This window comes from Scleropages formosus, chromosome 7, assembly GCF_900964775.1.
Source record: "Scleropages formosus chromosome 7, fSclFor1.1, whole genome shotgun sequence".
NCBI classification, from domain to species: Eukaryota; Metazoa; Chordata; class Actinopteri; order Osteoglossiformes; family Osteoglossidae; genus Scleropages; species Scleropages formosus.
In genome coordinates, this window is record NC_041812.1 from 10684721 (window position 1) to 10708483 (window position 23763).

Genomic DNA, 23763 nt, shown 5'->3' on the forward strand with positions numbered 1-23763 from the left:
TCCTACCTCCCAGCTGGCCTGTCTTAAAATCATGATCTCTCGATCAAACTGGAAAACTCACTCATTTTGCCTAGTTCCTCAGCTAAGATTCTGGGAGTCACTATTGACTCAAGTCTATATTTCTCTCAGCACATTGAAGCCACAACCTGAACCTGCAGTTACATCTTGCATAACATCCGCAGGATCCATCCTTACCTCACAACAGACTTTGCCCAACTGGTGACATCCCGTCTGGACTACTGCAACTGTCTCTTGTCTGGCTTTCCTGCTACTGTCATCAGACCTCTGCAGCTGATACAGAACACTGCTGCCGGAGTTGTGTTTGACTTGCCAAAGCGTTCACAAGTATCTCCTCTGGATTCCCATAGCTGCCCGGATCAGATTTAAGACCCTGGTTATGGCCTACAAATGCATCAATAGAACTGCTCCCAACTATCTACAGGACTTCATCATTTGCTGCATGCCAGCCAGGCTACTACTCTCTTCCACATTTGCCCGCTTGGTGGTTCCATGAACAAAAGGTAAAGCATGGAGGTTCTCACTTCTGGCTCCGTTGTGGTGGAACAACCTCCCCCATTCACTCAGAACTACTGAATCTTTTTCCATATTTAAAAGGGGTCTTAAAACTCATCCATTCCAAACTCACTTTGCCCATGATCTCTTAAGTTCATGTAAGGTATAAATGATCATGCCTGTAAGGTATACATGTTCATGATCATGCTCGGATCAGTCCTTCACAGAGCCACTTCCACTATGTAATGTAAATGTTTATATGTATCTCAAAAAAAAAAATAAAAACTACTAGGAAGGTGATTGGGAATTCGGCAATATTCTGGTAAAGTTTTATGCAGCTACTTGTGTGATAAATGCCGATGCATATTGTGAAGGAAACAAACTAACTGTACTTAAAAATCACACATCTGCAACTATGTCTCTTTCTCCTAATGAAATACACAAACTATTTTCTATGAGATGTGTGTCACTTTGAAGAAAAGCGTCTGCTAAATGAATAAATGTAATGCAAATGTAAGGCAAAAAAAGTTTTTTTAGGATATGGAAAATATGCCATCTTATATATTGTGTAAACATGTTTTTACACATCGCTGTTCTGCGTGTTTGAAATGTTGCAGCTTCAAAAGTAAAATTTTCCATTAAACAGTCTCTCTATGCATTGAATACTATATACTTATTTGATCCCTTACCTGACTTCAATCTTGAAAGTATAGTTTTCAATTCATTTTCACTCATTAAAACATAAATTTCTCTCCTTTGCATATGATGTATAATGTTCACATGTGATTTATACATTTTTACATAAAAATAACTAATTAATAAATTCAAATTTCATTTTCCCCTTTTCATGATCTGTATGTAGCTCCATCTAGTGTAAATAATTTTTTTGTCATATACAGTATATGTATGTGTACCTTTATTCATTTAGAGATAGAAGTCAAAGGGGTGCTGGACCGATTCTTCCCCACAGTTGACCCTGTGCATTTGTACACACAAGGGCACTAAACACAGTCTCTCTGTGGCCCAGAGGGAGGAGGAGAGTATTCCCACGGCTCCCCATTCTCACTTGGCTCCCTCCGGTCATCCGTGTGCTCTGCACTGTGAGGCTCAGGGTGTGGTTTTCATTTCTGCCTTGGCACCGCGACTAAATCTGTAAATATGCATCGTAGCACTCAGATACTGTAGACTTCCTTTTTATATACTGACCCGAGGAAGAGGAGGCTCATTCTTGGGGAAATAGAAGCTTATAAATAGTTGCATCATTTATCTGGTTGAAAAAAAAGTGATTTGTGAAAGCATTTACTGCCCCATGAATATGACTCTTCACCCTCTCCGTGGATGACTTTTCTGGCTCTTATTCATGAACCAGTCATATTTCTATCGTAGCTGCCTAGAAATTCCTGATGTCTTCACTCGCCTGCTGTCTGTAATATGAGTTCTGGACAACAAATGTCAGGTCCATATAACTCTTGGACAAAATCTCACTGGTAGCATGAGAGGAAGACCTGGATGTCCTCGCCATCTGAACGCAAGACCAGCTAAAGATTTTCCATCTGCAGAAGGCCTCTGTGAGTATTTTTAAGGGTGGCTGCACTCAGTAACACCGGACGCTGAAGACAAGGTCAGACTTCTCCTGGCATAGCAGCAGGAGCGCTGATTCGGGTCTCGGGTCACGCCCCAGTTTTGGGTGGAGTTGTGCCTCTGTGCATAAAGTGCTACAGCACAGCATCCAAAGTGCATCGGTGCTTTTCTTTTCCTTTCCTACACAAAGCAATGTTCGGAAACAACTGTGACACAGTGCTGTTATTTTAAACATTTTATTGGAACCCGAGTCTTTAAAGCGGGATATGTGTTTTGGGGCCAAACATTTAAAAAAGAAATGAAAGCAGGAGTCGGAAACAATCTAAGCTCCGGGCAGCGACACGCAGCTCTTGGTCTGTGTGGCACATGTCTGAAAACAGGGAATAAAGAAAGAAATAAATCCAAACACAGGAAGCATGTGCTTCCAAACTGTTGTGCTGCCTCTGTGACACAGCTATCTTTTCGTCAATGACATTAGAATTAAGACCAAAATGTTCATAAATGCACAGTCAGACGGCTGTCCGTTTGGTAATAAATGTGTATTGTGTTATCGTTTTATCGACAACACATATTTTTCTGGAGCAGAATTAAGGAGTTCTGCGGTGGTTCTATGGTCCGAGTAATATCCCTCCAGCAAGAATTTTCATAAAGACTCTCATGGAGAGCATATCTCCACCGGATTTTCTCTCGTTCCATATGAGGCCCTCCGATCCTCTGCCTTTCGGAGCCGTGTGTCATTCCTGCGAGTCGGTCCCAACTCGAGCCATGTGCTCTCATTCCGTACCAGAGGCCAACATCAAACCACCTGACATCTGGTCGCGCTTCTCTGTTTATCGAAAGCACAGCGCCGAAGCCGCAAGGGATACACACAGAGGGGCAGTGTTTATACCGCTGAGGGTAACATCCGAACCGACCAGAATGTTGTACTGTATCACTGGAAATGTAAATAAATAAAAGACTTGCTGCCGCTCAGAGCCCACACAGACAAGCAGAAGTCTCACCAAACACTTTTTTTTTTTTCGGTAGATCTTTGGGCATAAATAAAACTCAATATTTAATTATTTATTTATTTTCAAATACTCATGCCGTTGATCTTTATTACTTTATTTATTTATTGATATTTTTCATACGGTGCCTGAACAGTCGAGGAAACAGATAGATGTCGGATCACATCTCAGACTGGAATAGTTGTAAGACTAAGCCTTCGGGACTGATTTGGGTATCTGAGAGGTGTCCACTCTGCGCGTGAACTCTGCTCTTGCAGGATGACATACGTTGTCCTGCCGTGTGCAACAACTGCTTTTCCCCAAAATCTTTGAAGTTCAGAAATTCCCACATCTCTCAAGGCACAGTGCCCAAAAAATTTCATAAAGCAACTAATGAACAGTTGAATTTCCATCCAAATATCTGAAGTGGTTTCCCCCCTCAAGGAGCTCAGCAATGTTTTAATATAGCTCCTGACCAAAGCGCTGCATCGCTGCTGTTATTAAAAATACGCTCAGAGCAAACACACACGCACCATGCACAGCACAAACAGAACGTATGGGGGCATTTTCTCCAGGTGAACCTCACTTCTGCAATATTACGAACAGGCTCCGACCAAGGCGACCGCACTGGACCAAGACGACCGGACTCGAATGTCAGCCTGTCACGGCGCACAGAGTTAGTTTTACTGTGTCTGGTTATTGTGTTCCCAGATTTTAATATTTCTTAAAGGTTAAGTACATAATGGAATTAATGTGCATTGCCGAGTGGTTTCAAGACGTTTTATATTGTTTCATTGCCCTAATAAATCCCCACATTCCCATCTATAAAACATAATTTACTTGCTGACTTGGCAAAGAATGAACAAATAAATAAGTCAGTAAATGCCGCAATGTCGTCTGACCTCCATAAAGTTTATGAATGCATTCCGACATCAACCATATTTGATGTAACACCATGTAAAGAGAGGGTGGCCCACAAACAAAATGACTTGCGACAAAGGACTCCATGCAAGAGTTTTTGCAGGTTGTGTAGCATTTTGGGAAAGCGCCTTGTAGCCTGAAGGTTCTGGGCTCAAAGCTGACTTCGACCAAAGTACTTACCCTAAACTGACACAGCAAAATGTACAGCTGAACAATGGGTAAAGCAAACTTTTCATAAAAGCTACAGACTAGTGTCAATAACAGTGCGGCAATTTTGTCCATATTTGTCAGGTATTAATATGCTCTGAAACAAACTGATTGTTAACAATCAGATTACATCTGACACAATGGTCTCTACCACTGCTCCAAGGTCTTTTTTTTTAAGAGAAAAGAAAATTCCATGTAAATTAGTATAGAATACACACACACACACACACACACACACACACACACACACACACACACATTTTCAGAACCGCTTGTCCCATACGGGGTCACGGGGAACCGGAGCCTACCCGGTAACACAGGGCGTAAGGCCGAAGGGGGAGGGGGACACACCCAGGACGGGACGCCAGTCCACTGCAAGGCACCCCAAGCGGGACTCAAACCCCAGACCCACCGGAGAGCAGGACTGCGGTCCAACCCACTGCGCCACCGCGCCCTCCGTATAGAATACAAAAAGGTTAAATTGTGTCCAAGGGGTGTGTGGTGGTGCAGTGGTGCAGTGGTGCAGTGGGTTGGACCGGTTCCTGCTCTCCGGTGGGTCTGGGGTTCAAGTCCTGCTGGGGGTGCCTTGCGTTGGGCTGATGTCCTGTCCTGGGTGTGTCCCCTCCCCCTCCAGCCTTGTGCCCTGTGTTGCCAGGTTAGGCTGAGACCCCGTATGGGATGAGTGGTTCAGACAACATCTGTAAATTGTATCTTGGATCTGCAAAGTGACTCAACTGAACCTCCATGCCACTATTGCTATTCCCCACCTCATCCTGGGAATAAAGGACAAAGAACACAGCTCAGAGCTTCTGCCAAAAGCCTACTCTGATATGGTTAAGGACACAATTTTGCTGCTATTTTAAAAATAACAACTAATAAAAGTGGTGGATTGACTGTTTGGAAACACTCCCCTATAATGCACAAGGTAAGTTCCTTCTGCATTTTCTGACGTGCGATATTGGAAGATGGATACAGAATGGCACATCTGTACCTTCTGTGATGGTCACTGTTTCTGAGGTCCTTTTGGCTCACAAACCAATAACCAGTTGGGCATCCGTCATTTATTTAAAGGCGATATCAAGCTTCCTAGGGCATGAGGAGGGTGAGCGCTCTGCACACTTGGTGTGAAGGAATGTCAACTCATGAAGGATGACTCACAAAGAAGTCGTCCCTAGGTTGGTTAGCTCAGCCCTTAGCCATGACCGCCCAGAGACCGTCTGCCACTCGGCCTGACTCAAAAGAGCAGCAGACGGTCAGTAACCCTCCCAGTTTCTCATATCGGTTGGTTGTTCTCAGCACACACCAAGCTTTTGCGTGTCAATGAACTCGGCGTTGACAGATGTCCCCTTCCTGCATGTGACGCATCAAATTCAGAAACATGACAAGCCCCTCAAACGTTCCTGTCTTTAACCTCCAGCACTCAGTCTTTCCCTCCACCTTTTAATGTGTCTGCAGACTCAGATTTAGTCGAATGGATTTTGTGTGCAAAGAGACAAAATGGCATTTTAAAATAATGATCTTTAACCATGGAAAAATATGTCATTAAAAGGTAGAGAAAAATAAAGGGTAAGTTGAAAGAAAAATATTGCAAGTACATTTGAATTGAGTTTTCTGCTTTCGGGTGGGATTATTGAAACCACACAGTCGGAATATAAATAATTGTTGTCCTAACAATCTTAATGGCTGCTGTAGCAACTGTAATGGTGGTAATGGGAGTCGCATGAGTTCCATAATTGGCTTAAATACGTGCGTAGATGTTTACTTACTGATTTGTCTTACACTTAAGGAAATAAATAAATTAAATTAAAGTGTTTTAAATAACATAAATAGCAAGCAGTTTTAGCAGTTAATGGATTTTATTTGTGGTTCAAGCCTGATCCCATCCTTCAAGTATTTCCAATTAAAGCAAAGGAAAACCTTTGTTAATTTTCACGTCAGTCAATGTGAACCGGTTTGTTTTTCCTAAATAGCCCAGTTTGAGTCTCCGAGTAGAACGTTTCCTCCAGGCTACAACATGGCAGACAAAGAGTGCGACCGGGAGCAATCCAGCCTCTGTAATTGCTGTTTTATTAATTACACACAAACACATAATTGCCACGTAATGCAGATCTCATTACTGAAAAAACGTGTGTAAAACCAAGTACTGTGCTCCAGGAGAAAACAGATTAAACAGAGGGACATAAAATCTAATGAGAAACACCCATTCTGAATGCGGTGGGCAGCCCTCTGCAAGGGTACGGGACAGAGAGGCCTGGCCAGTTAGGATAGGAATATCCCAGGTCCCAGAATCCTTTGCCTGTGAAAAAGGGTTCCATGGGGGACCCGGTTTCTTTTGGCTGAGTGCCTTTAAACTTAACCACGTGGAAACTCATCAGTGGCACTCTTCTCCCGGTCCAGCCATCCAACTACCGATCCTCCATTGTTCGTCAATGATAGGACCATGTTCAATCCCAGCCCCTGCATTGTACTGCTGTCCTTCGCTGCCCTTTAGGATATAAACTGCAACTTGTGTTGTTCTCCTGTTCTCTCATATTCCTCATAAAGTTTGCACTTCTGATTCAATATACATTTATTATTTCCTTACACTCCCCAAATAAATGAGGACAATGCTAAATGGTGCAATATGGGCTGTAATATTTAACAGCATTCATAAACAGTAATGCTTGATGTTCACGCATGGTACAAGTCCTGCTTTGCAATGCAGTGGAATGTTTCCTGGACAGTTCATATAATGGATGGGTAAATTCAAATTTTACATTATAGATTTGTTTTACAACAGGAGAGATTTGGATGCAGACACACGATTCTACAGTACAGTTAATTCAATATCAATATCAATATCAATAGGAATATCTAGACTTTTACAATAAGTGGACAGGCCAGCTGAAAAAGGTGCATGACTTAATGACTCTTTGTCTGAAAAATATTAATAAGATGAAATGAATAAATAAAATATATGTAAACTTGTGGTTTCCACAGATACAGCCTGGACTTCAAGTTCCAGACTGAGAAGCAGTTGCTGGCCAACCAACCAGACAAGGTTAACAGGGTTGGAGGTCAACACGGAGAAGAAGAGGGCAATTGTGATAGATGTAGAAATTCCACACCACACATTGTCTGAAACCGCTTGTCCCGAGCGGGGTTGCGGCAAGCTGGAGCCTAACCTGGCAACACAGGGATTACGGCTAGAGGGAGAGGGGATACACCCAGGGTGGAATGCCAGTCTGTCACAAGGCACCCCAAGCAGGGCTTGAAGCCCAGACCCACCGGAGAGAAGGCCCAGGCCAAACCCGCTGCACCGCCACACCCTCCCTTGTAGCAATCCCAAGTGACAGCAATATCAGAAAGAAGGAGCATGAGAAGATTGAGAAGTACCAAGGGCTGAAGGAAGAATTGGAAGAGATGTGGAAGGTGAAGTCCAGAGTGGTCCCAGTGGTAAAAGGAGCACTCAGGGCTGTGACCCCCAGACTGGGAGAGTGGCTCCAGCAGATTCCGGGAACAACGTCCGAAGTCTCCGTCCAGAAGACTGCGGTCCTAAGAACAGCTAAGATACTGCTCAGAACCGTCAAACTCCAAGGCCTCTGGTAGCAGACCCGAGCTTGGGGAAGACACACACACCACCCCATGTGGGGGTGAGACAGAGATTTTATGTATATATATATATATAAATGTATATACATATATATATATAAATGTGTGTTTACACTTATGTTATTTACTATCCTGGCTCCGAAGTGGTGGAATGACCTCCCCCTCTCACTCAGAACTACTGAATCTCTCCCTACATTTAACGGTCTTAAAACTCATCTCTTTCGCACTCACTTCTACCATGATCTAAATGCATGTAGTGTAAATGTTCACGCTCTATTATTCTGAATGTACAAGTATTTTCTATGAGACACGTCGCTTTGGAGGAAAGCTAGCAAATGTAAATGTAAAAACTGTATACATTTTATAAGAATGTGAAATTTCCAGCACCAGCAGCAGCAGGCTTTCAGATTGTTCAGGAATTCAGCGCACTGGACGGACGGAGCGGTTTTTTTCTTCTTTTTTTTTTCTTGCGGGGAAACACGAGAAGGGCGCAACATTCATGTTCCCGGGCGCCGCTCCGCCACCCTCGGGATAAAGAAACGGGCGCGCGCGCTGCGCGTGGCGCGAGCCGAGGAGCCGTGCGGGAGCGATGCGCGGAGGGAATGGGACGCAGAGAGTGGGGTGAGAGGCCACAGAGCGGACGGCAGCGGGACGCTCCCCCAGCAGGTAACCACCTCCACTTTCCCTGTCCTTGGGTACACTTTTCTACGCAATGATAATAATAATAATAATAATAATAATAATGATGATAATAATAATGAAAAATTAATATTTTGGAAACAGAACGAGCGGAATCCGGCTTACTAGTTCACAAACCTTTTGTCAAAAGTTTTGAGGGTAGCCTGCATGATGATGACGATGTGTCACATCAGCACAACTGTAACAAATTCAAAGAAAACAAGTGAGTGCTCCAGTCCAGTAATACCGGACAACAAGTGTCCAAGTGCATTACAGCAGGATACTAGAGAACATACCATCGCGTTGGTTTTTTTCGTGTTTGTTGACGGAGGAGCCCTAAGAATCGTAGTAAGACTAAGATAGTTCTGAACCTGGAGCGCGAGTTCGGCTCATTAGCGGTATTTGCGGCGCTGCGTTCGGACGCGTCTGATCGGCGGCACAGAACAGAAGCGCAGCTGTGCACGTGCCCTGGCATACCAGGAGCCTACATGAAAGCTCTGCTGCTCAGTTCATTACTCTGTAATTACTAACATACCTCCTCGTTAGGGCAATATGAACTTTATAGTTACAGTTAGGTATGTGTGCTGCAAGTGAAGACTGAAGCATTTTTGCGCATTATACTGTAACTGTAATTTCTGGTATTCACAGTACGGTAACTGTGCTTCATCACAGTGTTATGTATAAATTATGTTTCAGTTGTCCACAGTATGCATGTATAAAGTAGACAGTGCATGAACGCAGAGAAGTCTGCAGCCTAATTTTGGATGCTTTTAGTGCTCTTCTTTGGGGTTTTTTCCAGGTTTTCAGTACACTTTTCAGTGGACTCCACTAGTGTGCGGGGTCCAAACCCACGGGAGTTTGGAGAAGCGAGAAGTCGGAGGGCCAGTGACCAATCATGAGCACAGTTGTTTTCAACAAGCTAAGCAGCCAGGTGATTTTTGAGGACAATGCAAAGGAGGTGGAGAGGAGCAGCCTGAACTACATCGAGGTGATCGAAGGACAGCACCCTGACATACTGTCCAGCAGCCCGGCTGTAAAGGACAGCGCTGCCATCAGACACAGGAGACCCGGGTATGTTCCTGTTCTTCATAGAGAAAGAACAAAAATCCATCACATAGAATTAAAAGCTAAAGATTTTTAGTTAGAAAAAAACATGTAACGCAGCAATAATACACTGAATTAGTGCGGAAGGGCAGCATGGGGTGTTAATAATGCTGCTGTCCGGCATTTCCAGCTGCTTTGACCTCTTGCAAAACTCGAACAGTCTTGATACTTTCAGAACATAGCAGAGCACGGAATGGCAAACTCCAAATATATGTTCCACTCATATAATATATATTCCACTCATAAAATACTGTCTGACTGGTAATCATCTGAATATCTGCAGCTGGTAGATGCCTTGTATAGTATTATTTGGCAATTGTCTTTCAACTGTGAACAGAAATTTTGCCTTTTCATAAGTACATGAAATTGGATGAACATCTGAAATAATTAATAATTAATTAATTAATCATATGTAATTAATTAGCAATATTTTAACTACATTTACCTGATTACATTTAGGATACACTTTTCTCCAAATGAACCTACAACTCAGAGTAAGTAAAAGTGCATGAGAGACAGATGAAGAGCTTCAGACACAGACACAGGATTATCAACGCACAGCTTGTCCGTCTGATACCGCCGTGTTGCTGGTTCGCATCCCTTAAACAGCTGACTATACATTCATATAGCAAATACATAGATAATCATAGCAGATGGTGTTGGACTCACTTATGTAGCTATCAGGAGAGAAGTTGCACTGAAAGAGTTGGGTTTGAGACCCTTTTTGAATGTTGGCAGAGATTCAGCAGCTCCGAGGGACAGAGTGAGTTCAACTGATTTTGTGCAGTTTAAAAAACACTAAAGCATTTTTGTTTCAGTAAGACAATTTTGACACACAGTAAGTCATACAAGTCAGTATTTATACAGAACCACTTGAGGATTATTTAGAATACAAAAATAAAATTATCTTGTCATTGGTTTCTCTTCTTTCTCAGACACTGAGGAGCACACAGTGATGTTTGTACTCAGCACACGTTGAATGTGCTCATAGTATGGTAACTGCTTGTTGTCATGGATTTATGCCAACATTCCCACTGATACACAGACAGATGGGCATACAGTCAGTCTGATGGATAATTATAATGTAAGATATGGCTGTGCAGAGGTAAGGTGAAACGGGGGGAAAACACGATTACTGTGTGGTGCTGATTTGCAGGGAGTATAATTTCTAAAATATTAACTCTAAGGCGAGGTATGTACCGCCAGAACTGCTCTTATAGGTGGCTCATGCAGAGGAAGATTACAAGGAAAATATTTGCAGAATAAGAGCCTTAGGGAAGTCTGAGGTCGGATGGAAATTTGTAAGTGAGGAAGAAAAGGCTGCTCAGCTCCATACTGACCTCTGCAGGTAGTCACAAGTGATCCCACAAATCAAATTGCATTCATAATAATTCTTGGCATTATTAGGGAAATTAAATTACGGGTCGCTTGGCTTTGACTTCTTATTCACTTTTTAAGCACATGATTTAGGAGCTATACCAGTCTGCTGAGCTTTATCGAGTTTACGAGGTGCGGTAGGAAAGCGAGGCGTGGCGCTCGTTTTAGAAACGTCTACTTGCGGGTGTCAAAGCGAGCGTTATTTTTTTTTTTCATTTGCCGCAGTTTGCCCATGCTGACTGAAAAAAAAATGCACAGGCTACCAAACAAAACAAACAGCTAATTTACACATGGCCTCACCCAGTGGGGCGGCATTCCTGCTGCTCACCCGGCTCACAGTGAAGCTGTTGTGGAAGCACATTGCCGGCCTAAGAAAACCGCAACCGGACTTGCACCTATAGACTGAAAACACTGAGTGTATTTTGATATTAATCAGCATGTGCAGTAAAATGCACATATCTCTGGCACGTAGATCATTGCCCACCTATGTACAGATTTGTATCTTGCTAGAAAAGAAGACACTTTGACAGCTCTGTATATATGTATTTGTGGGGATATTACATATCATTGATGGTCCTCTGCCCCCCAGGCCTCGACAGAGTGGTGCAAAGGTGCGTCACAAGCGGCAGACCCTTCAAGACATGGCTCGCCCCCTGAAGCAATGGCTGTACACGCACCGGGACAACCCGTACCCCACCAAGACGGAGAAGATCCTGCTGGCCCTCGGCTCTCAAATGACCCTGGTCCAGGTGAGAACCCTCCCCAAGGTAGCTTCAGGACATTGAGAGGTGATGGATTCAAACCCAGATTCCCACTGAAGGTAACTGGAGTGGGTCTGTGTTGAGTAGATGACAACCTGCTGTTTTAAGTTCTACAGTCTTCTGGCTGGCAAGTCATGATAAACTGTTAATAACGGTCTCATAACGGGTTTATGAGTCTTTGTGCTATTTCCTTTGTATATTAGTAACTGTGGAGTTATTAACGTGCTGGAACTGGTTTTCTGTTGAATGCAGAATGATGAAAAATAATTAAAAAGGGAACAAAATCAACAGTAAGCTGCCATTCACAACACTCAGGAATTTGCTTGTGAGATGGGAGACACCTGGACTAATATCTAAATTGTTTCATTGTCTGAAGACATAGCTTTCACATATAAAGTGGGACTTGGTTGAGGCTGTGAACCCCAGAATAAGCGCGTGTAAACTCTTTCATGAAACGCCTTTGTGAAACGCAGCCTTTTCGAGAACTACAAGCCAGCTGTTAGACATTTTTACCAATTGCCCTTTTAATGGAAACGTCGTGTAAATGTTTTTGAAACGGTGTATGAAAACAGTATGTCAAATGGCCCCAGCTGAGTTGCCCCGAACTCCAACGTGACCCTCTCACGCTGCGCCTCAATACCCAACATGAGAAGGTCCAATCGTGCCTGTTTTTCACACAAAACTGGGATGTTTTGTAAACCATCTGAACTTCTTTCCGGTGTTCTTCTACAGTTATTTCGCATGGTTTCCTGCCGTTACAGCTTTTATAAGCTCTCGATCCTTCCTGACCTGTGATCGTGCTCCACAGGTGTCCAACTGGTTCGCCAATGCCCGACGCCGCTTGAAGAACACGGTGAGGCAGCCTAACCTCAGCTGGGCGCTGCGCATCAAGCTGTACAACAAGTATGTCCAGGGGAACGCGGAGCGGCTGAGCGTGAGCAGCGATGACAGCTGCTCGGAAGGTACGCTGACCCGCCCGTCTGTGCCCTGACCCATCCTGACCCTGTCCCAGGTACCACTGGTGACGTGCGTTCCAACGCCAGCGTGTTGTGGAGAGCTGTGTGCTCAAGTGTAAAGCTGGCATGGAGGGACATGAAATCACAAATTTTTCTTTTTGTGAAATTGGTGAATCTTATAGTATTTTCTGCGCTGAATTTGAATGTCTTCAGAATGTCTCTGTCAGGTCAAGGTTTTTGAGTGACACACAACGTTACTTTGATAACAGCCTATGCTGTATTTACGAGTTAATTAAAAGCACAAAAGTCTTACCTAAAAAGAAGCAGTGTTTGATTTTCTGCTGAATTTCTCCTGAGGAACATCCCTCTTAAGGGTCCAACAGTAGTCAGCCATCATACTGGGAGCCCACTTGCCTTGGTACCGCGTTTCCATGTTTGAAATACCCTGGTGAAACCATTCATCGTGCTTGTCACTCACTGCGCTGAGGTTGCCACGGGAAAAGTCCAACTGAGAGTCCAAGAAATGAACTGTCAATGACATGTTACATCCCATAGCTTGGTTCGATTTCAGGAGGTCACTCGCTACTTCACGATAGATAGCTTTACAGTGTCCCAGCAAGTTTTTGCAGACACTTTTCAATGATTGCCACGCAGCTTTTTGAACTCCACTTAACCCTTCATCAAATATGTCATCGTTTATCAGTTTTCGTGTCTGAGGACCTACAAAAAATGCCTTCCTTTATCTTAGCATCACTAATCCTGGGAAATTTATTCCTCAAGTACATGAATACAGTTCTTGTTCTGTGCCAGCTGTAATGTCTTCTCCCTTTGTCTCGAGGTTATGTATGCTAGAGAGCAATAATAACTAGATTTCGCTCAATGCTTGTTAGGAACATGGTACTGTAGTTAAAATGCGGTGCTGTATCACTAATTGAACAGAATAATGAAGTTGAGGTCACAAGAAAACTAAGCTTGATGGAAAAAGTCTGATTTCATTTTTGAATTCAGCATTAAAAAAGTCTGCTGAGAAGCCCATTATATTCCATGTGACAAAGTTGCTGTTCACCAATGTAATCAGCCTTAGGTGGATCGGCTGCTTGGGTTTTATTGAATTGAGGTTGCAGCTACAATCCTAAACTGCAGATACACCATAGACAGAGTATAATGTGGAAGTTGAAGTCCAAGCTCTATGAATTTTCTACAGCTGAGTTTGCATTATATCAAGCTGCTTCATACAAGGGAAACTCAAAAAGTATCCGCCCTACACAAAAGAATAGTTTTTTACAAAACACTGAAAACATTGTTGCGGATACTTTTTGACTTACCCTTGTGATATTGGGTCTACAGCGTACGTCAGCCCTGTGCATCTACACACAACCCTGCTTGCAGATGCACGGTTCTTTCTCTTCTAAAATCTTCTCACTCTTCTAAAACACCTATGTAGGTCGTTCTTGGTTTTCAATCTGGTGACCTTAGTGTGTGTTTCCCCTTCGTCCTGCGTGACTGCTTCTGCTGGTTCGGTTCATTTCTGTCAGTCCCAGAGGAAAGGGTTTCCACTACAACACCTGCTAGTTGAAGTTTGCAGAGATGTTCAGCCAGAGTCTCCTGGAGGTAATATGACCTCAGGTGGCCAATTTAGTTGTGGTCAACATGTGGAAAGGGGTTTACACACATTACAGCGGTAACGGAGAAGACGGCATGACCGGCAACCCACAATGGAGCCAGCTGAATATGGATGGGGTCATATTTTTCATAAGCAACCGCAGGGCGGAGCTGAAATGAATATAAGCTCAGCCTTTTTTGAACAGCACTGTTTCTCATACACAGCAGTTCCAATAATAATAACTTGGCTACATCCAGACTAAATGAACCACACGATCACCTGCAGGATATCTAGTTTAATTTCTAATTTTTTTTAACTCCCATATGGCATCTGGTATTCAGTGGCTTTTAAAAGCATATTTCCAATCATTAAGAGAAGCCATCATTCTACATCATCTTAACTGCCTTTTGAATGGACTTAAACAGTGGGTTTTAGAAACATCTTTAATTTTTCTTCTTTTTTTTTTGAAAGGAGACCAGGCCTCCATCAGTTTTACTCTTAAAGAGGAGGCTGACATGGAGAATAATGATTTAGGAGGGTGATGGAGGACTGGATGGAGCTGCAGCTTGTTTGTCTGATGTTCAGCTGTACTTTGTTCTCTCTGTGCCCCTGCCATGGCAGATGGAGAGACCCCACTGCTTACTCAGTCCAGTGGCACTGAGTTCAGCCAGCCCAGGTACCAGAGTGTCATCAAGAAGGAGGGAGCCATGGTTGGACCAGGCCTTGGCGAGGATTATGTGTCGCCACCCAAGTACAAGAGCAGCTTGCTACACAGGTACCTCAACGACTCGCTGTGCCATGTGATGGCCTCTAGCAGAGTGGTGGACTCACGCAGACGAAATCACTCGGGATCGTTCAGCTCCAACGAGTACGATGAGGAGATCCTCTCGCCATCATCTTCGGAAACGGAGGGAAACTTTGTTTACCGCAGTGGTAAGAATCGCAGTTTCTCACATTCTCTCCTGAAGATGCAAAGTCTTCTCATCCCTTTCTTGTTTAGATGCCCCATTTTCCTTTCCAAACCTGAACCACAAGTCAGTCCTCTACTCTTTCTCCCATCTCGATTCTTGGTCCCCTTTTGCTGCTGCTGACACTTTCTTTGTGAGAGTCATTACATCTGAAGGGCTTTTCTAGAGTTTCCTATATGGAACTATTTAGTGTCCATCAAGCGCTAATTCAAAAAAGTGGCGCAATACCGAGCCCGTTTTTGCTTGCTTTTGAGCTGCTTTTTTCTGAAACTAGTTTATAACTGTGCAAGCAGTGCTGGGTTTTCAGTTCATTATTTCACTCTGAGGCTCACGAGTTTGGTGAATGTGTCACTTAAGCATCAAAATTTCTAAATTTTGAGCAGTTTTGTGCTGGAGGACGACTCGTGATCTGACTGCACGGAATGTTCCGGAAACCGTGCTCTCCTGGTACGGCCCCTGCAAAACACCTGCTAGCTCCTCATTGCAGATGATGAACATTAAAAATAAATTTGACCATTCTGCGGTGAGGAAATATAAAGTTTAGCCTTCAGTTTGCATCATTTCCTACCTAATGTTCCTTGGAAGTTGCCCAGATTCTTTCACAGAAGGCGCTTTCGACACTTCGTATGATATTTCAGATCTCTTGCATTGAGTGATGAGGGCCAACGTTTTCCACTACCCTGTACCTGTACCCCAATTTGTATTCAATCGAGCAAAACTGGCAAAATTTTCAATAGAAAATAAACAGCCGGTAACTAGGCCCTCATGTGTGCGATGAAAGCAAATGCTGGAATAACGCGAAGAGGGAGTGAGCTGGACCCGGGTTTTGATATTCTGTGTGTTTCCACAAGAAATGCTACAGGGCCTTTGCATGAAAATGACGGTGCTTCAGGGAATTCCACTGAAAACAAGGAGCTGAAGAATTCCACCGCGTGTGCCAGAACTTTTATGGCAAATTACTCTTAAACCGAGTATTAAACGCCAGGAATCTCCTTAGATAATTTTCCTTTACTTAGAGCTGTGTTCTACTCTGTCTAATGCAATAAAATTGATACCTTGCAAAATGGATTTTAGCAATATTGTGAAAGATACGGATTTACAAGTAAGCAGATAATATCAGGCCGAAATTTCAGCCGTGCCTTTGCGTGTTGGCTTGAACTGAGCCGATGAGGGTGTATGGAAATGTTTAGCTGTTACTCACTGTGACAGTCGCTATGTATTTGAACTCGTGGCTCATTTTAGCACTCACTTTAGCCATTAACTGTGCCTTTTTCTATTAACATTGTCCTTGGCTATTCACTGTGTTTTCAGTACATCAAACATCTGATGTGCTTTAGAGAACTATTTCACATTAGCCAAAACATATTTGAAATGTTCGACCGATGACTGAAAATTTTGCTGCAGATGTCACTTGTATTGTTTAGAGGGCTTTCCACATCCTGAAACGCTGGCCGACTTTGTGAATACCCTTCTGCCTCTTTGACGTCTTGTTATTTGTGACATGTAGGGTTTTGAATTTTTCTGTATGTAATGTGAAAAATATTGTTACGTAAATACTGCGGACTACACTGACAGAGGTGTGTTGTGTTGAGTCCTGAGGGAATGTTTTTTAAAGCTGCAGTAAACCGGTACACTCACTGGCCACTTTAATAGGAACATTTAACTTGTATTGGTTGGCAGCACCCTTTTTTGCCTCCAGAAGAACATGAATTCAGTTATAGTGTGCTGGGCACATTCCATGGGATTCTTGGTAGATATTAGCATTACAGTTTCACAAAGTTTCTGGAGGTTTTCTGGCTGCACATCCCTTCTACTAACACTGTGTTCCACCAAAGATGTTCTATTGGGTTGAGAGGTGAGGACTGTGCAGACACTGGAGTAATGCAAAGGTAATGTCATGTTTGTGGAACCATCTTGAGAGGAAGTGTGCCTTGAGACATGCCTCAATATTCTGCTGGAAGTATCCATTTGGCCATGAACAGATGAACTTGATTAGAAACAATGTTTTGGTGCTTGGCAGCGTTGAAATGATGATGAGTTTGAAAAAATAACCCCACAGCATTACACCTCCATGACTGATCTATTCTAGACAGGTGTGCCTAATAAAGTGGCCAGTGAGTCTGCATGCCTTCCATCTTGAATAATGAAGGGCACCAGCCAGTTATTATATCTATTCTGGCACTCCTGCCTAAAACTCCCCCTCGCAACCCCACCACTCAAAATGGAAACTTCATACAGAAGCAAACACAGATCCTTGGTGGAACAAAGAAAACATTTGTACAGTTTGCAGTTACCTACTCAAATATCGTGGCGAGGGATGAGGGGGGAAAATTGTCCTTCTGATCCCTGTAATTATCAGAGCAGCACGGGTGCCTCTCACTGGAGAACTTAAGGACACCCCTTTCCCTGCACTGCTCAGTATGTGTTGACTTTGTTCGATCCAATAGTGTTCAATGTGGACGATATAAGAAACAGGCCACGAAAGAGGTCTAAAAATACAAACGGAATTAAAGAACAAGAAAAGAGAGGAAAACTTTCATCATCTGCCAAAAAGAGAGCAGCAAGTCTACAAACAGGTACAGCAACTGGAGAAGAAGCTATGGGTTGAGAAACGAGGTGGAGCACGCAATACAATGGTCCACCACAGCCTTGTTGCTCATCGCTATGGAACCTTCACAGACCATTGGTCACCGTCCTTTCTCAACAATCACTGGAAAAGTCGGATTCCAGAAACGGCTGCACTTTGTCAAAGAAACACACACACTGGTTGATGCCGCTTGTCCCAAGTGGGGTCGCGGCGAGCCGGAGCCTAACACGGCAACACAGGGCACAAAGCTGGAGGGGGAGGGGACACACCCTGGACGGGATGCCAGTCCGTCACAAGGCACCCCAAGCAGGACTCGAACCCCAGACCCACCAAAGAGCAGAACCTGGCCAAGCCCGCTGCGCCACCGCACCCCCCTATCAAAGAAACAGTGGACTACAATTTTAATTTGAATGGGAAAACATTTGGGAATGAAAAAAATCCTCACACGGTTCTTTTAGGCAGAAACCTGGCATTACTGCCTCAGGCCAGCACAGAAAAGTAAGAATGCTAGAATATTGTCAGCCATCTTTCTAATTTTTTGATATACTGATATGATGCAATGTTGCAGTGCTCACCTTCCTGTGTTTCTCTGGAAAACATCTCACTGCTCGGGATTTGTCTGGCACACGATGGATCACCTCAAGGAGGTCAGAATTTGAGAAAGTCAGCAGCTCCATTTTTCCAAAACCTGCTCTCCATGGTTTGGACGGCCGACAGTTCTAACCCATTTATGATTTCAGGGGTTCGGCAGCTTCAACTCGAAAGCTTGGATGATCTTACACTGGGCATGTAATTACTGACAACCAAAAAATGGCTTTGGCAGTTTTCACAGAGAGTCGTGCTGGTCATAAAACCACAAGACACAGCAGCAGTGGAAGTACTGTGGACTATTTTTTAAATTTATTTTCACCAGCTTAAAAATGTGCATATTTTACCTTGGGTAAAAAAGGACAGATGAGCTCTTACATAAATAACAAATGACAAAACTCTGAGCTGTTTTCAAAACTCATGGCATCTTTGAAACATTCAAGATCGCTGTTCTTTGTATCTGTTGTTCTTGAGCATTGACTGAACATGGGAACCGTTTTCTCCTGGTGACCTTAAAAGAAGCAATACTGTTACTGCACTTTGGCCGTCGAGGAGAAGGACTTTCAGTAGCAAAGACCAAACAGGCCTCCATTGATTTATTGCAGCTTTTTAGTTGTTTTTGGCCCAACCATTTCCATGGAAATCAGAGTAGTAGATGTTTTAGGCAAACGGCACTGAATTTTTTATTTTGTCCACTGTGACTGCTGTCCAAGTTTCTGTACATTGTTCCCGTAGGAGAAGGATTCATGCCCAGGATGGATCCCAGTGGACGTGGCCACACCCGGGATGCAAATGACTCTTGGCTTGTGTCTCACCAGGACGCGTTGCATTTCTACCATGACCTGGCTCTTTCCTCTACAAAGAAACTAAAACAAGACTCAAACCACAAGTTTTTACATTGAAAGTTTTTGCACAAGGACTTTTGTACAGATTATTGAGAATATGAGTCAATAAAAATAATTTCCATAGGAGTTCTTGCAATCAAATCCCTATAAAGGAGTTAATCTCCACCTGGGCCTGGAAGGAGATGACAGATGACGGATGGTGGTGGATCCACCCAGACCACAGGTGGACCATACAGACACGTGTAGAGGGCTGAAAGATGCCAGTCAAAAATGTGTCCAGCTTCACCATGGCTTCCCATGTATGCTTTTAGAGCAAACACTCTCCATGATGGAGAAGGTTTATCAACTGACTTTTCAGTGGCTTTTTATGTCCAGATGAAAGATTCTGTCCACATGTCAGCCCCAGAGTTATGCGCAGTGCCAGCGTGGAATGGCACAGACCTGGGTCTTCATCCACCTCTGCACCTTTCCATCCTAGGTGGAGCCAGGGTTGGAAACAGCGGCAGGGTGGAGCAGTGCTTGGAAGCAAATGACTTGTGAAACCAGGGAGCGTAAACACAGATGACATAAAGCAGACATCCTCTTTCAGCACAAAACCGAGAGAGCAGCACAAGTCAGTTTGTTTTGGACGGGCTAAATAAGAACAGTCAATTCAGAACCTCATGGTCCATTAGGAGTCATCAGGTGTCCAGGTGGATTCCTGGTGGAATCTGGGAGGAGTTCATCTGCAGTGTCCGCAGCACAGCCAATGGCACGTATTCATTTTTAAAGTCCTGATAATCTTCTTCAGTCCTTTAATCAGCCTTCTTAACACTCAATGTTCTTCATTTAGAAAAGGAATAAACTTTTTTCCTTTGGGTTTTCATTCATATCAGTTAAAACCCTCCATTCTGAATGTGCTACTATATATACAAACTATATATATGTTATATGCAAACTTCTGTATACAAACTTCTTCATTTGTAAAGAGTTAAGTGAGACGTTTCTAGGCCACAATGCCCTTTAAGAACCCGATGAAAACTAAGAACCCTATATAGAGGAATGTCCATAAATAGATTTTCAGGAAATATTGTAGTCAGTTTATTGCACTGAAACTTGATTAGCTTCGTATTGCATTGTGTTACACAGTAATATTTTTATTTTAATTGTAACTTTTATTTACAGTATTATTTACAGAGCAAACCTGCACCTCACAATCCTTCTGAAGCCCATACATGGGGGGCACAGATACCAGGTTAAGAACACCAGACTTAAAGATAGCCAATAGAACCAAGAGAAATCTGAAATAATAATAAAAAGAATAGTATTTCAGATTTACTCAGTGTCATGGTCAGGCTGCAGTATTAGGACCTGAAATCATAACATCTGATAGCCATGAAGCTCCATGCAGCTCTGCTCTGGATTGCTTTTAACGAGAGTGTCCCAGATTCCTAAAGAACAGATCCAGATCCTTGCTATCATGAGTGCAGATGGTGGTGGCACAGCTGAATTTTTGTGTTTTGTGGGCTTTTTTGGAAATGCCTGTGCATCATGTGGATTTTTTTTTTCCACCTTTCTGGAAAGACTAGTGACATCCCTGTAAAGAACTGCACTGACTAAAAAGTGCATGGATCTGTACGTTGAAACATTATTAACTATTATTTTTCTGAAGCTTTTCTCCAAAATGACTTTCAATGTTACCATTGGGTAATTTTTACTGTATCATTTCAGGGTAAGTCCTTTGATCAAGGATGCTACAGGTGGAGCAGGGTTCAAACTAGGCTTATTTGATTGCAGGGCAAACGCTCCAACCACTACGCCACCCGTTGCCTCCAAAATACATTGACGCCTATAGAGTGCCAAGAAAAGACCAAGTAACACATCACATGCTGGTCATTTTGACACAAGCCTTCACTAATGATGCTGCAAGTTTCCTCTTGTGGGGTGTGAAACAAAGGTTCCTCAATATGTGAAACACAGGAATTGTCTACAAAAATAGAAAGGCATTTTAAATGTTCTAAAGTATATAGCTTAAGGTCCTTTTGTGCTGGATCTTTCTCAGATAACAGGTATCATGTGCGAATTATGAGGGCTGGTTGAAACGTTTTGAGACGATACCTGTCATACTCATTGTGGTGGTTCCTCAGGGTTGGGAACCTTTTCCTTCTTAGAGGACCTTCCTTCATAATCTGTACACTTCCTGTAGCAGTCCGAAAACTTTTCAGAGATGTGCAGCAGCAAACTTTTTTGACATCGTCTTAAAAGGCAGCGGCTGTGGCTTTTTTCACATCTTCACATCTTTTTTTGGCATGTTCATTGACTGTTCCATATGTCTGATGAATCACTTCACTTCAAAGGTCCCCGACCACTTTTCCTGAGCTTTGCATAAAATTCAGTGGAACGTGTTTGTCGCACAGTTGAAGAAACATTACTCATGACCGTCGCACAACGGTGGTTGAACTATTGGCTGCGTCAGCTGAAGGAGTGGACAGAAGAAGGTCCTACTACTGGTGTAGACGCACAAGGCCTCGACTTTTACTCCCCCATCCACACAACTGCAGCAACACGGCTCAAGTGCGTTGGGATCAGTCTCAGAAAGCTGCAGTCAGCCCTCATATGCTGTCTTCATTTAATGTCTAGGTAGATCTCCATGGTGGGTGAGCTGTTACTCTAAGAGCTGACGTCACCCCGACTGGCGTCAATTGGCTGAACTTCAGCGAAGAACACGAGAACCTGACATTCTGGTGCCATTAATCCGAAAGCAGTGCTGCAAAACTCATTTTTTTTTTTTTTTTGGAGAAACAAAGCCATTTACTCGACTGCATGCGTTTTCACTCGTCTGCCCTCTGGTTACGTCAATTGTTCACTGTAATGATTTTCATCTGCGACATTAATCACTGTTCTCACCACCTTATAAACAACAGTGGGCTCGAGATGGCCGGTTCAGTAAAGCGCACTTGCTCTCGTCATTGCGGGATGCAGCATTTCAGTCCTGTGACATAGCGCTGCTGCCTTCCAGGACACATGGCCCCAAGACCTTCTTTTTTTAACTCTCTCCTTGTACAATGGAACAGAGAGGTACAATGTTCAACTAGAGACCCAAACTCCCTGAATAAACTCAAGCTTTCTGTCATTAATACCCATCCTCACCAAAAGGAATAACCCCTTTCTGCTGCTGTTCTTCTTTCAGACACCACAGACCAGGGTCCTACCAGATGTGACCAGTGAGTGTTCCCTGCATATTCCTCTTGCATTATTGCATACTTCTTTTATTATACAGGTGGTCCTCGTCTTACAACTTAGTTCCGTTACAAAAACCTTGTCATAAGTCGCAAACCCCCTTATGCTGTATTATTGTCACGAGGAACAGAGGACGCGGGGATGGCTGGACCCGAGTGCAGGATCGTTTGGTAGGAACCGAGGGGTCAGGCGAGTTCTCGTTGTCGGGACGGGCGAAGAGTCGGTCGTCAGAGTGGGAGCGAGGATCTGTGGACATAGTCAGTAGACGAGGCGGATGGTTGGATACCGGGGAATGAAGAACTGGGACTAGGAATGAAGGAGATCAGGACATGAGCGCAAAGGGGGACGGTTGTCTCAGTGAGATTCCGCGGGTGCGAAGGAGTTGAGGAGGGTCTTTTAAAGTTGAGTGCTCTGATTGTCACCCAGTGCTCGATCGGAGTCAGGTGCTGTTGATTGTGGTGCGAACGTGGACGTGACAATTATATGAACCACGAGGATATAGACAATGCTACATTACGTAATAGGAGTTTGCTATATTTTTTTAATTAATTTCACTCACTATTCATTTTAAAATAATACCAATATAGAATAATAATATAAGTATAGTTCAGTATTACAGTGTTTTCATGCTGCACTATTATTTTCAGTTTCATTTTTAAATCTTGCTTCTTGCATTTTTTTTCTTTTCTGCACCCACAAGCTTTTGCTTGCTAGCTGTTGTAAAAATTTAACTTAAATGGAATCACAAATTAAACATTCTGTAAATAAAACAACGTTTTGATACATTTTTGACATAAATAGATGCTGTAACTCGAAAATAATATAATAAGGTTAATGGGACAGTCGTAGTAAGTGCGGGTTGTCGTAAGTCACATATGTCATAAGTCACATACATCATAAGACGAGGACCACCTGTAACAACATATTTTAAAAAATCATGTGCAGAAAGAGAGGAGCTCTGGGAGTTGCAGAAGCTGACCTTGCTCTGTTTGCTTGCAGCGGCCCGAGGGGAAGGGTGCGGGGCAAAGATGAGACATACTGGAAGGAGATGAACGCGGCCATGGCATTGACGAACCTGGCGCAGGCGAAGGACAGCGCATCAGAGACCACCAGCTGCATCATCCAGAAATCCTCACATATATCAGAAATAAAGACTGTCAAAATGCCAGCGATGCACAAGTATTAGCCCTTTTGTATGTCACCTGATGTATGGTTGCGAGAAACAACTTTTTTTCTTGTGCTTCAAAGTGTTCATTTCATAGTTAATGTTTGAATGTT

General features: G+C 43.3%; 1 protein-coding gene across 1 annotated transcript; it reads left to right on the plus strand.

The window, feature by feature from the left end:
- Positions 1 to 8357: 8357 nt before the first annotated feature.
- Positions 8358 to 23671, plus strand: LOC108937611 (homeobox protein Mohawk-like). The gene is made up of 7 exons (XM_029253715.1): positions 8358 to 8465; positions 9277 to 9548; positions 11548 to 11707; positions 12528 to 12681; positions 14900 to 15211; positions 22436 to 22469; positions 23485 to 23671. Exons 2-7 carry the CDS (start codon positions 9373 to 9375, stop codon positions 23669 to 23671), a joined length of 1023 nt encoding a protein of 340 aa, XP_029109548.1. The 5' UTR covers positions 8358 to 8465; positions 9277 to 9372.
- Positions 23672 to 23763: the final 92 nt, after the last annotated feature.

Excerpts from the sequence above, each read along its gene's own strand:
- LOC108937611 (XM_029253715.1), top strand. The coding sequence starts at position 9,373 with ATGAGCACAGTTGTTTTCAACAAGCTAAGCAGCCAGGTGATTTTTGAG. Across the intron at positions 9,549-11,547 it reads ATCAGACACAGGAGACCCGG|GCCTCGACAGAGTGGTGCAA; the intron begins GTATGTTCCTGT and ends TCTGCCCCCCAG. Across the intron at positions 12,682-14,899 it reads CGATGACAGCTGCTCGGAAG|ATGGAGAGACCCCACTGCTT; the intron begins GTACGCTGACCC and ends CTGCCATGGCAG.